The sequence below is a fragment of the Corvus cornix genome, chromosome 3, assembly GCF_000738735.6.
Source record: "Corvus cornix cornix isolate S_Up_H32 chromosome 3, ASM73873v5, whole genome shotgun sequence".
Classification (NCBI taxonomy): Eukaryota; Metazoa; Chordata; class Aves; order Passeriformes; family Corvidae; genus Corvus; species Corvus cornix.
The window spans coordinates 114337201-114355335 of NC_047056.1; the positions used below are offsets into that span (position 1 = coordinate 114337201).

Below are 18135 nucleotides of genomic sequence, written 5' to 3' on the forward strand. Positions count from 1 at the left end.
AGAGGCAGAGACCAGAAATGGGAAGAAAGGGCAAGGGGCTCACTGCGTCCCCCTTGGTCCCATCCCTGCCAGTCGTCCTAGCCCTCTGCAGGGCCATGGCTCCCCAGAGAGCAGGACAGGAGCAGGGGGCCTGCAACAGCAAGGAGTGGGACGAGCAGAGCCTGTGGGAGCCAGCAGCAGGAGACAGAGAGTGGGACCAGGTGGGTGACAGGAGACAAGTGACATTCACTCCACTTGGGACAGGACCTGTCTACACCACACCCCACTCATTCCACCACCCTGCAGGATCCATGGGCACAGCCCAGAGCATGGACACCACCAGGCAGCGGCACATCCTGCTGTGCAGCGTTCTGGCAGCCCTGGACAGAACCCAGGCAGACACACACTGCCCTCCCGTCAGCCTTTAATGGTGCCCACAAAACCCCAGACAAACCCAGAGGGCAGAGGAAAGGGGTACAGATAGAAGCACCCCAATCCCACAGCAGCATTTGGCACCCAGCACCCATCGGGAGGGTTGCATGAGGGGGGCAGCGGGCTCAGCCCAGCCCCAGAGGTTACAGTGCTAATGGTCTTGGACGCGCTCAGCTCCCCTGCGTGAGCTATGGAGCTCGGCCTGGAGCCTCTGTTCGTGCCTGGTGCTCGGTGCCTGATGTGGGCACAGGCAAGGCACTAAAGGGGGTCACAGCAGCACGGGCTCCAGGCCACTGCCACCACTAGTGCTGGGATGCAGGGGCATTGCCCTGGAGCTCGAGCAGGGCCCCAGGAGCCTGTGCATTGATGCTGGCCAAATTAACCTGAGATTCTACCCCTCCTGAGACTGAAGAGCCAGTCCGGGGGGTGGGACCATGGTCCCAGAAAGTGACAGTCCCAAAGGAGAATCCCTGCCCCGAGTCCTGAGGGAGTCGGCAGAATGGGGTCAGCCTCAGGCATCATTCCTGGTGCTGGCAGGCAGCGGCTCAGTGCTGGCAGGTGGGGGCTGTGCTACAACAGGGATCTGAGGATCTGGAAAGGAAGAGCAGCAGATCAGTGGCTAAGTCCATGCTGTGGTGCCAGTGAGCAGGAATCTTACAATACCCCCACGAGGGCTCCCACAGCCCAAAGCTCCCACACCCCTGGCCAGCGCAGAGCTGCGTGAGAGTGCCCCAACCCCAAAGAAACCTGCAGGAGTCACCCAGTCCCACCGACATGAGTATGGCTAGTGCCAGGGAACAGAGCTGGCCTGGACCACAGCCCCTCTTCCCCTGTTCTGTGCCCCAAAGAGCACGGGCCCAAGGGTTTCTAAGGTTCAGGCCTGTTCAGGGGGCCCTTGCCCAGAGGGAAGGAGAAGGTGTAGCCACAGCCCATGCAGTGGCTCCCTCTGTCACTGTCACCAGCCCTGGCCCATACAGGGAACACTGAGAGCTGGCTGGAAGTAAGAGTTGAGTCTAAAACCAACCCAAGCCCTGAGCCAGAGCTCTGTCCCCAACATGAGATAGAACATGGGGAAACCCCAGAGCCCCCGCAAAGCAAACACAGGTGCTCCCAGCTGCTGGGCTCCAGCTGGACTTACTGCTGTCCTCTGCACGCATCTGTGCCTCCAGGTCCTTGGGGTCCACATACTTGTAGGACTCGTCCTCCTTGGGTGGGCAGCATGTCCCACAGCAGAAGAAACAGCAGCAGCAGCAGCAGCAGCAGGTGAGGGCACCGCAGCACAGCACCAGTGCCTGCATCAGGGACAGACGCACTGTGAGCTCACTCAAGTCCCTGGCCCATCACAGCAGTCCCGTGAGCCCACTCAAACCACCAGCCTGCCGGGACAGCAACCCACAAAGCTCATCCGAGCCGCCAGACCCACGGATGCCAGATGATGCCACGCTCACCTGGAACCACCACTTGGACATGAGGAAGTAGTGCCGGACAGCATCATCGCCGAACTGCTCAGCCACGTAGAGGCCGAGGGAGCCGTACTGGTCATACAGGCGGCGCTTGTCTGCGTCGCTCAGCGTGGCGTGGGCGCTGTTGATCTCCTTGAACCGCTCGGCTGCCGCTGGGTCATCGGGGTTCTTGTCTGGATGGTACTTGAGAGCCAGCTTCCTGTGGGGTGCAGCGGGGGGACCCCCGGCATGGGGTCACAGCCTCACTTCCCGGGACAGACCCAGACCCCCGGGATGGAACCAGGACCCCCAGCACGGGGTTACAGCCTTGTTTCCCAGAACCGACCCCAACCGCCGGGATGGGACCAGGACCATCCGGACGAGATCCCGGCCACGTTCGCGGGACAGACCTGCACGCCTGGGCTCCCAGGGCGACCCCGCGGACCCCGCCGGAACCCCCCCGTACCGATAGGCCTTCTTGATCTCCTCGGGGGAGCTGCCCTTCTGCAGCCCCAGCACACGGTACAGGCTCTCCCCGACCCGGGACAGCTTCCGCTGCGGCCGCGGGGGCTCCGCCATGGCCGCGCCGAGGGTCGCGGGACCGGACCGGACACAGCACCGCCCGCCGCGGCCCTGCCCGCGCCCGCCGCCGCTTGCCCGCCGCCGCTCGCCCGCGCCGCCGCTCTGCGCAGGCGCCGCCCACGACCCGGTGCGGGGACAGCGCCCGGCGCCACCGGCCCGGCCCCGGGAACGCCCCGACCCCGACCTCGACCCGGCGGCAGCACGAGGCGGCACACAGGAATCGTGCTGCTCCTTTATTGGTACAAAACGGCGGCGAGGGGGTGGTGACGGCACGGCCGGGCCCCGGGACAGCCCGGGGTGGTGACGGCACGGCCGGGCCCCGGGACAGCGCGGGGTGGGGGGCGGACCCCCACCCCCGGAACCTCCTGCTGCCGCCCGTGGGGGAGGGGGTGGGGGCGGGGGCAAGGCTGCCGCTGCCCTTTGAAAAAGAACCTGAGCAACAAGGGCAGCACCGCGGACACCTCGCCATCCCCCGGTCACCGGCACCGCTCTGCGCACCGAGGATGGGACAGCACCGGGAAAGCAGCCGGGTGCCAACCCCCCAGCTCCTGGGACCAGGGATGGAGTGTGGATTGGTGGGGACACAGCAGATCCATGAGATCCAGTCCCTGATGTCGGAGGGTCCCGCTGGAGCCGGGGGCTGCCCACAATAAATACAAATAAATACGGATTCCAGGCATGGAGCACGCCTGGACTGGACCCCATCCCCCTCCTCCCCTGGGTAGAGGGTGAGCACCCCCTCAGGCACAGCCGCAGGGAGACCACCACTCCCTTCTGAGGCACGGCTCTGGGAGCAAGGAATGTCCCTAAATGTCCCCTCTCCGTGGGCCACAGGAGAGGCCATCCCTCTCTCCTCCTCCCTGGGGAGGATTGGTCCTTTGGGGCAGAGGAAGGCCAGCAGCAGGGGCTTGTGCAGGTCCAGAAAGCCAAGGGCTGGCAGGTGGGCATGGCTGGCAGCTCAGGGCCTCTCCTGGGGGCAGGGATAGGGGTCAGCCCTGCAGCAGGCCTGGCCTGTGGTCCTGTGGCCAGCCAGCTCAGCAGTCTATGCTGTCGCTCTCACACCAGGCCGAGGGGCCATCGGTGCCAAAGTATCTGTCTCCAAAGTTACCTGGCAAAGAAAGGGACAAAGTAAAGGGTCAGCATCAGCACCAGCCCCATCAGTCCCTTCAGTGTGGCCACAAGGTTACCCCTAGGGTTGCTGACCCTGGCCACGAGGTACAGCATGCCCTGGTCCCCCTCACCAATGCCCGGGATGATGTGGAACTCCTCGTTGACCCGCTTGTCCACAGCAGTGGTGATGATGTGGACGCGGGGAAAGGCATAGGCCACGGAGTGCACCCCCATTTCCGCCATCAGCAGCGACAGCAGGAAGATCCTGTCCTCCTGCACATCGTGGTCCTGTGGAACATGGGGGTATGAGCGTCCAGCTGGGCCCAGAGGGCCCCATGCCCCCACCTGCCTACCCGGCCCCTCACCAGCAGGACGCGCACAGCCATCATGGCCGCGGCCCCCGTGGACACGGTGCTGTCCATAAGGATGACGTAGTCCTCGCTGATCTCCTTGGGCAGGCGCAGGTAGTGGAGCTGGGGAGGGAAGGAGGGTGGTTGGTGACCGGCCAGTGGTGCATGGCTGTGTGCCAGGCTGCAGCAGGACTCACCTCAGGCTCCCCTGTGTCCAGGTTGGTCTGGATGAGAATCTTGCCCAGGCGGATGTCCTTGCAGACAGCGGTCAGGGCCTGCTCCATGGTCTCGCCTGCTCGCAGGATGGAGACGCCGGTGATCTGGGAGAAGGGCAGGGACACGTGCTGGGTGCTCCTAATGCGTGCCAACCCCAGTAGCTGTGCACTCATGGGGAGCAGGGATCGTGTCTCACCCGCTGCCTGTGGAACCGCTTCCCCTCGTACATCGTGCCCTGGGGCGTCTCCACAGTGACCGACTGCAGAAAGGGGAGCACAGCAAGTGTGGGGGGAGCCAGACCCCATGTGACTGGGGGCACCCAGCAGGGAAGATGGGGACGGGGTTGTGGCTGCACCCAAGAGCGGTCACTCACCTTCAGCGGCAGGAATGACAAGGCATGTTCGATCAGCAGCCGCATCAGGCGCTTGGAGTAGAAGATAAATTCATCCCTGGTCGTGTCCTTGTTCCTGGAAAGGATGACACATGTGAGGCGGGAACAGAGCCCCTGCCATCCCCTGCAGACAACCAGCATGGCGAGCAGTCCCAGTCTGTGGGAACCAGAGCACTCTTGGAGTGACACAGTCAGTGATCACCAGCATTTTGGGGCTCACTAAGACCTCAGCTGTAGTCTTAGACAGGACCACAGAGGCAAGAGAGGGGCTTAGCTACCCCAGGAGGGAGATGCAAAACCAGCTACAGACATCAGAGAGCTGGGAGAGAATGGGGAGTAGGAACAGGTCAGGCAGGACCATCAGTCCTGGAGCAGCACAAACTCAGGAGCAGTGGGTGAGTGTTGGGGAGCCCAGGGGGGGAACAGGAGCAGAGCCAGGATGGACTAGGACCCCGCTGTGGAAGGGGACATAGTGTACCATGGCTGAGCATGCTGGGTGACAGAAAAAAGTTGAACATGTCCCCAGCTCTCCCCTCTACGTACCAAGTCAGATAAAGCACTGCCAAGAACCAGGTGACTCTGAAATACCCATAGTGCCCTTTTCACAGCTCTGATGTACTGAAGGCAGCTAGAAGTAAAACTAACACAAACCAGAACAAAGCTACCATGGGGCTGCAATTCCCAGGAAACCTCTCCCCTCCCCCAGGAGGGGTAAAGCCAGCCCTGCATGCAGGGCATTAACCCCATGGCAGAGGGGAAGTGGACAGCTTTTCGTACTGGGAGCACCCCTGGCCACCAGCCTCGTGGGGAACATGAGGACAAAAACGTCCCACAGACACTCCTTGTTCCCAGATGGAAGAGGTGGAGCTGGCAACACTCCTGAAGAGGCAGAAGGATATTGAATATTTTTACTCTGTATTTTAAGACATCATCTGCCATTTCTTACACCTTGCTGGATGACAGACAGCCCCAATGAGGCACTCGGAGGAGGATGAACAGTCACTGCTGTCCCTGTGTGTTCCTGCAGCCATTCCAGGGTCGCTCATAGTGACCACGGCATACGGACATCCCAAATCCCTGGGCACAGCCAGCACCGCCAGGGAAGGCAGAAAATCAGTTCTGGTCTGGAAGGAACAGGCACCCTGCCTACGGCTCCCAGTGTGGGCTGTCAGCATGCATGCACAGGTGGACTGCACCCCCACATCCACCCACAGCAGCTTGGGAACAGCACAAGCCCAGCAGCCTCCCTGCCTCCACGGCAGCCTGTCCTGTCCCAGCCAGCTGCCCCCACTGAAACCCACAGCGGCTGTGCTGGCCCCTGGCTGGGTGGGACAGGCCCCACACTGCTCCCACAGAGGCAGGTTTCTCTGGGGATGGGGGAGCACCCCTGGCCCCAAGTGCACAGACACAAACAACCTTGAAGCTTCTCCTTGCCCAGGACGCAAGCAGTGCAGGGGGAAGGGCTGTGCAAGGGAGGACAGCCCAGACATGCTTGGCAGCAGCAGGGTACCAGGATCACTCCATCAGTGCTGCCATCCCACCTCCTCAGCTGGCAGAGCACTGCCAAAGGGGCCATCGCTGTCCCCATAGCAGTCCCCTCACCCCACAGCGTCACTGCCTGGGTGAAGCCTGAGGAAACACGCTGCTCCTATCCACAGAGGAGGCAGATGAACCTCAGCACACTGCAGCACACTGGGAGCCTGCAGCTGGGCATGGCAGCACCACAGCTGGCTCTCCCGAGGACCTCAGCTTTCCTTGGCATGCTCAGATGACAGAGGGACCAAGAGCATCTACCTGGGGCCAGATCATGGCATCAGCTCTGCACATGAACTGGAGCCAGCTGGTACAGCCAGGCATGAATCTGGGCATGAATGGGTTACCGAATCCCAGAATGGTTTGTGTTGGGATGGACCTTAAAGGTTATCTTGTCCCACCCCCTGCCACGGGCAGAGGCACTTTCCATTAGACCACATTCCTCCAGACCCTGTCCAACCTGACCTTGGGGCAGCCAGCTTCCCTGGGCAACCTGTGGCAGAGCCTCACCACCCTCACAGAACTTCTTCCCAGTATCTCATGCAACATGCCCTCTGGCAATGGGATACCTTTCCCCCTCATCCTGACACTGCATCCTTCATACTCCATCTCTTCTCAGCCTCATGACTCAAACTGTGCAGCTATTCCAGTGTGGGACTCATTTTCAGTTTCTGTCTCTCCACGACAGCAGAAAATTGCTCTAGAAAGCGCTTCCCCCGGATGCCAGCCTGGATCTGCCATGACGATGCTCATCTGCTGCCACCAACACCCTCCCAGCAGACAGAGGGGTGGAGCATGAGGAGCCTCTGGTGTGGAACAACAGGGAATGGTGCTGGCTGGCATGCCAGGATTGACCATCTGCATCCTAGAGAACTGCACTGGGAAAGACCGGACAGGAAAAGGAGGGAGAAGAATCCTGGCTCACAGCTCTGCGGTGATGCAGGCACAGGGTTTGACGTGTCAAGGTGCTTGGAAAGGCTGTGCTGGTGGGAGCAGCAGCACTCCATGAGCACTGCTGCTGTGTGTAGGGCCAGTGGCACCGCGGCAGCTGAAACCTGGTTCAGTGGAAGGTTCCCTGCCGATGTCAGGGACTGAACTAGGTAGCCTCTAAAGGTCCCTCCCACCCAAACCACTGTGTGATTCAATTAATAAAGACAAGAGACAGATCTGCCAAGATGCAGTAACCTTGCACATGGAGGTGCAGGAAATGTGGCAAAAGGTGTGTTTGATCCTCACCAGGTCTCTGAGAGCCCGAGAGAAGGGCACCAGGCAAAAGCAGCACCTCGGGAGCAGAGGGTCATATGTGGTGACCAGCAACAGCCCCATGTCATGCTCAAGTGACACAGAAGCCAACAAGTGCTGCCAAGTCTCACCAGAAACGCATGCTGCCTTGCCGTCCCCTAACACACACACCCAGGGGAGCTCCTCAGCTCAGAGGTTCAGGAAAGGCACTGCCCCAGCAGGATTTGAGGGGGTAGCTGACAGGCCAAGTCAATGCTCCTCAGAAAAGTGGCATTTCTTATATACCATCTGGAATGGGCTCAGCTGCCTCCCTGCCACCCCGGCCCTGCTCCCACGTGGCATCAGGACAGCCACAGCCACGTGAGGCCAATAGTGCTGCAGCCCTGCAGCCCCAGGCAAAGCCCGACCCACTCCCAGGGCAGCTCAGCACAGCCTAAGCCTCAGAGGATTAAGGTCATCAGGCACTTGTGGTACAAAGGTGGAGCCACAGCCTGGGGGAGGGACATGGGCACTGGCAGAGGGCCACCTGAGCTGCCACATCACCTGTTCTACTGCTGTGACCTGTCTCTGAGCCTGTGCTGCCACAGGAGGAAGGAGTCAGGAGAAGGAAAGGAGGTGCCCAGCCTGCATGTGGTCATGAGTATCAGAAGATCATAAACTGTTGGGTTGGAAAAGCCCTTTGCGATCAAGTCCAGCTGCTCCCCCAGCACTGCCAAGGCCACCTCTAGCCCACCTACCCAAATGCCACATCCATGTGGTTTCTAAATTCCACCAGGGATGGAGACTCCATCACTACCTGGAGCAGCTGTGAGGAGGCTGGACAAACCTTTCCATGAAGAAATTGTTCCCAATATCCAACCTAAATCTCTGGAGCAGCCTGAGGCAGTTTCCTCTTGTCCCTTATTCCATGGGAGCAGAGCCTGACCCTCACCTGGCTGCATCCTCCTGTCAGGAAGCTATAGAGACCGAGAAGGTCCCCCCAAGCCTCCTTTTCCCCAGGCTGAGCCCCCCCCAGCTCCATCAGCTGCTCCTGGGACTCCAGGCCCTTCCCCAGCTCCGATCTTTTCCCAGGACATGCTCCAGCCTCTCAATGTCTCTCTTGTCAGGAGGGGCCCAGAACTGCCCCAAGACTGGAGGTGCCCCAGTAGTGCCCAGCTGGGACAGCCCAGGTGCCATTGGCCTCTTGCCCACCTGGGCTCATGTTGAGCCACTGTCGACCAACACCCCCAAGGCCTTTCCAGCTTTCCAGCCCCTCTGTCCCAGCCTAGAGCACTTCATGGGGTTGCTGTGACCCAAGGGCAGGACCTGGCACTTGGCCATGTTGACCCTCACACCGCTGGTCTCAGCACATCGATCCAGCCTGTCCCAATCCCTCTGCAGAGCCTTCATCCCACCCAACTTGGTGTCATCTGCAAACCTACTGAAAGTGCACTCGATCCTCTCCAGGTCTCTGATAGGGACAGAAGGTTACACTTTCCAAACCAACATACAGGTGCCATAGCAGCCACAGAATGAGCAGGCACAGGAGGACCTGATTGAGCTCAACATCCCCTCTCTGCTGGGCAGAAACACATGTGGCAGCTGCCAGAGTCTACAGCCACAAAAACAAGGAACCTCTCAGTAGTCCTGAAGCCCTTGACCCTCCTCTAACTAATGCTACAGTCATCTGGAGAAAAGGAGCATCAGAGGGCAATGAAAAGATCAAGAGTGGTGAAGTCATAGAAACACCTGCCCAGGTCCCTTCTCTAAGGTGGCTCTAAATGCAAGTGTCCTGGGAGAGAAGCAAGGGGTACCTTGCTCCATGCCACCAGCTGCTCCACCTGTGCTCCAGTGAGGAAAGAGCCAACCAGTCCCCTCCCACTGTAGGAAAAGCCTGCCCTTGGCTCAGGAATCACCCAAAGCAGACGTGCAGAGATCTGGTCACCAGAGAAGTGCCTGTGGGACCAGGGCCAGCTCCATTCAGCTATTCTGCTCCAGGCCAACACCCACAACTGAGGTCCCAGGGGCAAAGGGGAAGAACTCACCCCAAGCCTTGTGGTGTGACCCCACCAAACAGCCTAGAGAACAGGCCTGGGGGCAGGGATGTACCTGATGATGGTGTGCATGCCCCGCACCTGCGGCGTGCTCTCCAGGACACTCAGCGTCTTTGGCAGTGGCTGTCCTTGGTGGGCGGAGGCCAGGGCTGCCCTGCAGTGAGGAAGGGGGTCAGAGCTGTGCAGCACACGCAGAGCCACAACATAGGGCCCTTTGGAAGGACATGACCCTGCCAAAGGAAGGCTCCAGGAGAACCCCTGTGCAAGGTGGGCATCGTGCTTGGCCTTCCTGCCTGGATCCTGAAGAAGGCCCCAAGTCTGATGCCAGGTATGAGATCCCAAAGCTGGACTACCCAAAAAGACTGGAGCGAACCTCCTGGACCACACATCCTGCTGCTGCAGCCTCTGCAGCACCAGCCTTGGCCAGCACCAGGACCAGCAGCTTTGCAGGGCAGGACACTGCCATGCACCCCAGGATCGGGCTGCACACTGTGCAAAGGATGAGGGCTGTCCTGCTCAGATGGGACATGAACTGCCAGGAACATGGACCACACACGGCACTTTTCCTGCTGAAGCCAACAGCCCAGGACAACCCAGCAGCTGAGGCAGAAGCCCTGCTCCAGACAGGGATGGGACCAGGACAGGGACCTGGCCACATGCATCAGCTACAGTGTAGGATGTGTCATGCAGAGCCCACAGCTGCAGCCAGACAGGCCCCAGGAAGCTGACAACAGCCTCTGCAGCACCGGGGAGCAGAAGCTACACTTAGGCACGTCAGCGAAGCTCTGCCAGCAGGGACAGAGAGGCAGCAAGACTTGGAATCCAGTGGATGCCAGCAGCCCCCCACCCCAACCCAGAACTGGCTCCTCTGCAGTGGTGGGTCCCACATACCTGACTGTAATCTCCCGCTGGATGGTAGAGAGGTCATCAGCGCAGCACAGGGGAACAGGAAGGACACCCTGTCAGTCACTCACAGGCCAGCACAGCCACCAAAACAACCCAGGTGGCTCCCCACCCTCCTCCCCAGTGCCCGCCTCACAGATCTGCTCCCCCAAGCACCATGCCGGGGCCTTCTGAGAACAGAGGGGCGATGTCAAGACTCCCCCCAGGTGCTCCAGGAGCACAGGTCTGTGCGCAGCCACATCCCGCCCTCTGCGTGCAGGACCCTTCTCCTCCTCACCCCTGGCTCACCTTCTCCAGCTGGCTGTGCACATGCTGCACAATGAGGTCCAGCGCCACGAAGTTTTCCCCACCTGAGAGTGGAGCAGAGGAGCCGGGTGGGGCGGAGGCTGACCCACCCCTGCCCCAGAACACCCGCTCCCAGCGCTGGGGTCAGCTCTGGCCTCACCCCTGGGCACCACGATGTCAGCAACCTGCACGGTGGGCTCAATGTACTGCTCAAAGGCTGGCTTCACAAACTTGTTGTACTGCTTGATGACCCCTGCCACATCACGCCCGCGCTCCATGATGTCACGCTGCAGCCGCCGCACCAGCCGGATGTCAGAGTCCGTGTCCACGAACACTTTCATGTCCAGAAGCTGGAAAACTGGGAGGGGTGAGCACCCCCCTATGCAGCTCTCATCATACCTGTGTTACTCCCCTCTACCACGCAGCGATGGCACCCAGCATCACCTCCCCTGAGGCCTCTGACACGTAGTGCTCTGGCAGCAAGTGGGATGACCTCTCCCTCCGCAGCCCCCACTGCTGCAGTGGCACACAGGCCAGTGCCTGTCCTGCTGCAGCACATCCCCTCCCGGGCCAGCGGCCACCTGAGGCAGCGATACCTTGAGCAGCTCCTTGTTGGCAAAGGCCAGGATCCCTTCGAACACGATGACATTGGCCCCATACACTGTTTTCTGCAGGCAGACAAGAGCCGGACTTGTCCTGTTTCTCTCATGTGCCACGGCAGCACCAACACTGACACAGACAGTGCACTGATGCCCCTGGGCTCTCACCACTGTGTTGGGGCTCCCATAACTGTTCCGCAGCACCCAATGTCTTGGAGCCCTAGTTCATCCCTGTGCATGATGCTCCAGCCCAGGACAGACCCTGAACCTTGCTACAGATCCTCTCCCCAATGCCAGCCCCCGGCACCCCTTCACACTGAGCCCTTTCCTCATATCTGTGCAGGCCTGTTTGCAGATCCACCCACAGTCTCCCCAGAATCCTGATGTCCCCCACTCCTGATGACCCCCAGCCGCCCCTTCCCTTTTAGCCTTCCAGGCCCTGCAGACCCCAGAGGTGCTCCCCTTTCCCACTACTCTGCCACCCAGGCCCAGCCCGACCCCTGCGGCACCCACCCACTCGCGGCGCCGGCTGTGCGTGGTGAAGTCATACACCGGCACCTTCACGCTCTTGCCCTTCTTGAGCTTGCGCAGGACACTGACGAGCAGCTCGAAGTCAAAGGCATCGGGGTGGTCGAAGTTGTAGTCGCTGCGGGCTGCCAGCGCCTGCTGCCCCTCATCCAGCACCTGCAGGCACCGGCACTGCTCAGCGCCATGCCGGATGCCCGGACCGGGGCACCAGCACGACTCAGCACTGCGCCGGATCCTGGCATCCACAGGCACCAGCACCGCTCAGTGCCGCACCGGATCCCTGCAGCCCCGAGCATCAGCGCCGCTCTGCCGCGCCTTGGAACCGCGAGTATTGGCACCGCTCAGCGCTGTACCGGACCCCTGCACCCCCGTCCCGCACCTTGTAGAAGGAGTCCATGGAGAGCAGCACGACCCAGGGCACGTCCAGCGCCTCGATGATCCGCGTCGCCACCGTAGTCTTGCCTGAGGCGCTGCCGCCGCACAGGCCTGCGGGGAGCGGCGGGGCACCGCCCCGGCCCCGGATCCGTCACGGCCCCGGATCCGGCTCCAGCCCGGTCCCAGCCCCTCCTGGGCCGTCGCTCGGGCCCTGGTTCCACGACTTCCCACTGCAGCCCGACCCTGGCCCCGGTCCGGCCTCCATCCCCTCCCCGACCCGGTCTCGGTTCCATCCCCTTTCTGGCCCGGCTCCATCCCCTCCCCTCCCCGGCCCCGTCCCACCGCTCACCGATGACAAAGGCCTCGTCCACGGGCGCGCCGGTCTCGCTGTACCAAGGCGGCCGCCCGGCCGTGTAGATGGTCCGTTTGCTGGTGCGCAGCAGCGGCGGCTCCGGCTTGCACTGGCTGGCGGTGCGGCGCCGTGGGGCCGGGGCGGGCGCCAGCGGCAACCGGCTGAGCAGGGAGCCCAGCGGGCCGGGGCCGGAGCTATGGCCGCGCTCCGGCCCCGGCGCCCCCCGCCACTCGCGCCGCTCCTCCGCACCCGCCGCCGCCATCGCCGCGCGCGGCCGCGGGGGCTGCCGGGACACGTCACGCTGCGCACGGCCCGGGCGGGACAGGCCCCGCCCCCGGATGAGGCCCCGCCCCCGGATGAGGCCCCGCCCCCGGATGAGGCCCCGCCCCCGGATGAGGCCCCGCCCCCGGATGAGGCCCCGCCCCCGGATGAGGCCCCGCCCCCGGATGAGGCCCCGCCCCCGGATGAGGCCCCGCCCCCGGATGAGGCCCCGCCCCGGATGAGGCCCCGCCCCCGGATGAGGCCCCGCCTCTGGTCCCGTCTCTGGGCACCCCGGGAGCGCTGGGCTCACCCCCAGACCCCTCCCCAGAGGTGTCACAGCCGTGCAGCCCTGCTCTGCTCCGGGCTGAGCAGCCGCAGCTCCCTCAGCCTTACCCCAGCAGAGACGCTCCAGTCCTGCAGTATCGCAGGGAGCTCGGCGGGCTCTTCCCAGCTTGTCTGTGTCCCTCTTGTCCTGGGGAGCTAGCGCTGGGCCCGGCGCTACGAGATTGTGTCCAGGACGCGCCAAGGGCCCGTTGTTGGTTCATGGTCAACTCGGTGTCTCCCGGGACCCGCGCAGCCTTTTCTGCAGAGCTGCTTCCCAGCCGGCTGCCCCCAGCCCGTCCTGAGGCTGTTCCTCCCAGGTCAGGACCCAGCACTGCCCCGTGCTGACCCTCCCCAGGCTCCTGCCCCCTGTCTCTGCAGCCCATCCTGGATCCCTCCGCACCACGGAGCAGCACGACCCGCCGGGTGAAGCCACCTCTCCCCGCTCGGTGTCATCTGTCACCGTGCTGAGGGTGCTCTGCGTGGCCTCCAGGTCTCTAATGGCGGTGTTAGACGGGACTGGACCCAGTACTAACCCCGGGGCTCACTGGTCGTTACTGGCCGCGGAACGCCCTGCTCTGGGCTCGGCCATACCGCCCCTGTTCAGTGCAGCCCCTCTCGGCTCATCCAGCCCATACTCCCACAACTTCTCTCGGAGGATCCCATGGGGTACAGCGTCAAAAGTCTTCCTGTAGCCTGGGCAGACACTATCCCGTGCACTCCCCTCGTGCACCGGGCTCGGCATTTCACCGCGGAAGGTGATCGGGACGGTCAGGCACGATCTCCGTCGGTGACACCATGCCGGCTTCTCTTCAGCTCCCTTCGTGTCCTTCCCGTGCTCAGACGGCTTTCAGGATCAGTTGTGTCATCACCTGCCCAGGGACAAGAGGTGAGGCTGAGCCCTGCCCCCAAAGAGCTGCCCCCGTGAAAGCAGCGCCCCTTACACACAGCTCCCACGTATCACACGGATTTGCCTGGAGCAAACACTGGATTTGCCATTGGACCGCAACACCCGAGCTGCCCCGTGCACCCCCCCGGACGCCCCTTCCCAGAGCCCGGAACAGCGGCACCCGCGGGCGGTACCACCCGGCCACCCCCTCGTGGGGCGGGACCCGGCGGGTGGGGGCGGAGCCACGGCAGGGGCGGGGCTCAGCGGTGCCGGTGCCCGCGGTGCCGCTCGCGCCCGGGATGGAGCCCCCGACCGGCACCGAGAGCGCCCGCCTGGTCAGCCCGCGGGGCGGCCGCGCCGACGGCAGCCTGCGCCTCAAGAGGTACCGCCGGCACTGGCACCCATCACCCCGGCATCCCATCACCCCGGCACCCCCACCACCGCCAGCACAACTCCATCACCGGCGCCGCCGGCACCGACAGCATCAGCACTTCCATCACGGGCACCACCATCACGGGCACCCCCATTGCCCCGGCACTTCCGACACTCCAATCACCACCGGCACTTCCATCACCACCGGCACACCATCGTCCCGACAACCCCATTACCGGCACTAACACCTCCATCATCGGCGCCCCCATTACCCCGGCACCACCACCCCCGGCACCCCATCCCCTCCCAGGGCCCCCGGCAATTCCTCGCACCGCCACCTCCATTATCCGCCGCATCTGCAGCCCTCGGTCCTCTTGCACCCGCACGGCCGGTACCTGCTCCCCCATCACCCCTGGCACCTCCATCGCCCCCATCGCCCTCAGCTCCCCCGGCACCCGCAAGCCCACGGCACGTCGCGCACCGCCCAACTCCCACCCCCCACCCGACACCGGCACCCCCGGCACGTCCCTCCCCGCCCGCCCCCGTGCCTTCATCCATCCGACACGAACATCGGCAGCTCCGCAGTCCCCGCACCAGCCCTGACTGTCCGCCTCTTGCACCGTCACCCCGCCACCGGCACGCTCACCCTGACACCGGCACCTCCGCTCAAGCGGAACCCGCCCGACCGTGCGCCATCCCCGCTCCCCCCTCGGGTGTCCGTCCAGCACCTATCGGTGCCCAAGCGTCACCTACGCACCGGTACCATCCATCCATCACCCGCCCACACCGGTACCGTCCATCCATTAGTCCCCCTCCCGGTGGGCTGTCCGTCCCCCATCCCGCACTGCTGCCCCACGCACCAGCACCTCGGCCCTCGCCGCCCCTTCCCCACGCCTCACGTCTCCGCACCGGTGGCCCGTCCCGCAGCCCGGCCCCAGGTGCAACACCTCGCTCCCACCAGCAGCACCTCCCCGCGGGTACCCGCACCGCTCCCGGCTCCGATTCCGGTGGGAGCCCCGTGCCACCGCCTCCTGCTGCTGCTGCCGGTCCCGTGGCTGCTCGTCCCGCTGGGGGGGGTTCTGCAGGTGCCCCACCGGCTGCCTGGCTGCATACCACTGGGCAGTAGCAGGACCCTCGGGGGTTCTGGGCAGGAACACCAGACCCGGTGTTGCCGGCAGTGACCCCCGCCCCTAGTCTCTTCACAGGCTCTCAAGATCCTTCAGCACTGCCGGGCCCCCCAGTTCCAGCTCCCCACTGCTGCTGCAGTCCCCCAACCCCCAGCCCTGGGCAGGGCAGGCTCCAGGCCCACCAGCAGCTGAGTGTTGCCTGTGCTGTCTGCTGCCTCTTCATGGTCGGGGAGGTGATAGGTAATGGGGGCTGGGCCAGGGTGGGGGGCTGCCGGCAGGGCGTGGGGTGCCAGCTGCTCTGTGCCCACAGGTGGGTACCTGGCACACAGCCTGGCCATCATGACGGATGCAGCCCACCTGCTGACAGACATGGGCAGCATGTCTGTCAGCCTCTTCTCCCTCTGGGTCTCCAACCGTTCGCCCACCAAGACCATGACCTTTGGCTGGCACCGCTCTGGTGAGCTGAGGGGCACGGCCCTGTGGGACTCCATGGGACCTCCATGGCCAGGGTGGGTACTAATGGGTCCGTCCCATCTCACAGAGACACTGGGTGCGCTGGCCTCTGTCCTCTCCATCTGGGTTGTGACCGCAGCCCTCGTCTATCTGGCGGCCGCCCGCATCATCAGCAATGACTACGAGATCGAGGCACGAGCCATGCTGGCCACATCCGCCTGCGCTGTCGGCGTCAATCTGGTGTATGTCCCACGTGGGGCTACTCAGCCATGGTCCCTGTGTACCATCAGCTTGAGTCCTGCCCCACCTATGCCTCTGGAACCCCAAGAACCCCAACTGTGCCCCCAGGTCACCTTATGTCTCTGTGTGCCAGCCTTGTGTCCGCAGGCGCTGTCTCTCCCACTTCCCTGTCCCCCATATATTCGAGGCTTCCAGTCTCTGTGTCTACACCCCCATGCCCCACATTCCCTGGTCCCCAAGCAGCACGTCCCAAGCCCTGTAACGAGCCCCATAACCAAACCCCTGCCCTGTTCCTGCACACCTTCCAGCCCTGCTGCGTCTCCAGCCCCACTCCTCTCCACCATCCCAAGACCCAGTGTGACTGCCTGTGCCCCCTTTGACCAAGCAGGGCCAGCAGGGCCCCCATGTCCTGTCAGTGTGGCATTGAGCCAGCCCTCCTCTCCCCAGCATGGCCTACATCCTGCACCAGGCCCCTGCTGGCCATGGCCATGGCACAGGGGCCTACGAGCAGCTGGAGAGCTCTGTGGCCTGCCAGCCCAGCCATGGGCCCCTGCCTGGCAGCACCAGTGTGCGGGCAGCCTTCGTCCACGTGGTGGGTGACCTGCTGCAGAGCGTCAGTGTCCTCGTGGCTGCCACCATCATCTACTTCAAGGTGACCGGGCTGGACTGCCCCAGTGCTGCCGGTGGGAACAGCTCTCCCAGTCCCACCCAGGGTGCCACGTGGGCTCTGCCCCCAGATTCACAGAGATCCTGCTCTCTGCAGCCCCAGTGCAAGATTGCAGACCCAATCAGCACCCTCTTCTTCTCGGTCTTTGTCCTTGGCTCCACCATCACGATCCTCAGAGACGTCTTCAGGGTCCTCATGGAAGGTGAGCAGTGAGTGAGAGGGGTGCAAGACCACAGGTGCAGGGTAGGCACAGGAGCTCCTGGAGCTGCAGCTGCCACACCACTTTGCCCATGAGGCAGCTTACCTCTGTCCTTCCCTTGCCTCACCTGAATCCTCCCAGTCCCTCCTCTCCACCCCAGGCAGGTACATTGGTTCCAAGGTGAGGCTGTCTCACCCAGAGCCACCATGCTCAGCCTGGTTCCCCTGGGGAAGCCCCCAGCCCCAGTGGCTTCCACTGGGAGCTCTCACCCAGGTGTGGGCTATGGCTGGGGGCCAAGGGTGGCTCCTGTGACCAGGTGGTGCTGGCAGGGACACCACAGGGCCTCGAGTTCGATGCAGTGAAGGAGGTGCTGCTGGGGTCCAGCGGGGTGCGGGGTGTCCACGACCTGCATCTCTGGGCACTGACGCCGAGCCACCCCGCGGTGTCGGTGCACGTGGCTGTGGGTGAGTGACTCGCACAGGGCATGGCCGGGGGTTCTCACTGGCCATGCCAGGAACGAGCCCCTGCCCTGCTGCTCCTAGATGCCAGTGCTGACACTGAGATGGTGCTGCAGGAGGTCACTGCCCGGCTCCAGAGCAGGTTTGGCTTTGCCTTCTGCACGGTACAGGTGGAGCGGCACCAGGAGGAAACTGCAGGCTGTCCCCACTGTCAGGACCCCCACGCCTGAGACCCCCACCCGCTGCTACATTGGGCCAGGCTTGGCCCTAGCCCCAGCTCCTTGTGTTAGAGCAGGGCAGTGCTTCAGATCCCAACATCCCCTCTACCCACCCCACGGCTGCAGAGCCCTGAGCTGGGACAGTAACTCCAGTGCAGCGTCCCAGGGGGGATGGACACATGGCCTGGCCTGTGGAGCACAGGGGGTCCCTGGGATCTTCCACTCCCTGCTGTGCCACAGCTTCTGAGGTGGAATCCTGCCCCACCACCCACTCCCCAGGGAGCCTGTCTGTCCTGGCAGGAAGGGACATCCCCCATGGAGGACCTCAGACCTGGCCTTGGCCCCAGCCCCCCATGCTGCTGCCTGGGCTCCATCTGAATCCTGCTGTGCCTGGGCCTGATCCATCCCCTCTGCTGAGTCGTGTCTGTGCCCCTGGTGTCCATCTGTGCCAGCAGCGGTGCCAGCGCTGCCAATAAACGTGTTGGAGCAGCAGCAGCAGTGCAGCAGACAGAAGGGCATGGGGAGGGAAATGGTGGAGTTGGGGGTGGACCCCTACAGCCACAGCTACCAGCCACGCC

General features: G+C 63.3%; 3 protein-coding genes across 6 annotated transcripts; 1 reads left to right on the plus strand and 2 right to left on the minus strand.

Moving 5' to 3' along the window:
• Nucleotides 1-386: 386 nt before the first annotated feature.
• Nucleotides 387-2496, minus strand: DNAJC5G (DnaJ heat shock protein family (Hsp40) member C5 gamma). Its single transcript, XM_039570041.1, has 4 exons — nucleotides 2320-2496; nucleotides 1860-2073; nucleotides 1550-1703; nucleotides 387-1002 (listed from the first exon to the last, which is right to left on the minus strand). The coding sequence occupies exons 1-4, from the start codon at nucleotides 2430-2432 to the stop codon at nucleotides 923-925; spliced, it is 561 nt and encodes a 186-aa protein (XP_039425975.1). The 5' UTR covers nucleotides 2433-2496; the 3' UTR covers nucleotides 387-922.
• Nucleotides 2497-2655: 159 nt separating this feature from the next.
• On the minus strand, nucleotides 2656-12614 carry LOC104684513 (uridine-cytidine kinase-like 1). The gene is made up of 14 exons (XM_039569819.1): nucleotides 12350-12614; nucleotides 12005-12111; nucleotides 11611-11781; nucleotides 11095-11166; nucleotides 10659-10848; nucleotides 10502-10563; nucleotides 10202-10218; nucleotides 9366-9464; nucleotides 4485-4578; nucleotides 4308-4370; nucleotides 4093-4215; nucleotides 3911-4018; nucleotides 3677-3833; nucleotides 2656-3543 (listed from the first exon to the last, which is right to left on the minus strand). The coding sequence occupies exons 1-14, from the start codon at nucleotides 12612-12614 to the stop codon at nucleotides 3470-3472; spliced, it is 1602 nt and encodes a 533-aa protein (XP_039425753.1). The 3' UTR covers nucleotides 2656-3469.
• A 1474-nt stretch (nucleotides 12615-14088) lies between these two features.
• On the plus strand, nucleotides 14089-18049 carry LOC104684512 (zinc transporter 3). Of its 4 annotated transcripts, none has more exons than XM_039570123.1 (8): nucleotides 14089-14205; nucleotides 15390-15562; nucleotides 15633-15779; nucleotides 15864-16017; nucleotides 16463-16667; nucleotides 16779-16884; nucleotides 17211-17345; nucleotides 17424-18049. In XM_039570123.1, the coding sequence occupies exons 1-8, from the start codon at nucleotides 14123-14125 to the stop codon at nucleotides 17567-17569; spliced, it is 1149 nt and encodes a 382-aa protein (XP_039426057.1). In that variant the 5' UTR covers nucleotides 14089-14122; the 3' UTR covers nucleotides 17570-18049. The 4 variants fall into 4 exon arrangements, with proteins under 4 accessions (XP_039426057.1, XP_039426058.1, XP_039426055.1 ...); XM_039570124.1 differs by having other exon boundaries at nucleotides 17198-17345; nucleotides 17424-17530; XM_039570121.1 differs by having other exon boundaries at nucleotides 16463-16884.
• Nucleotides 18050-18135: the final 86 nt, after the last annotated feature.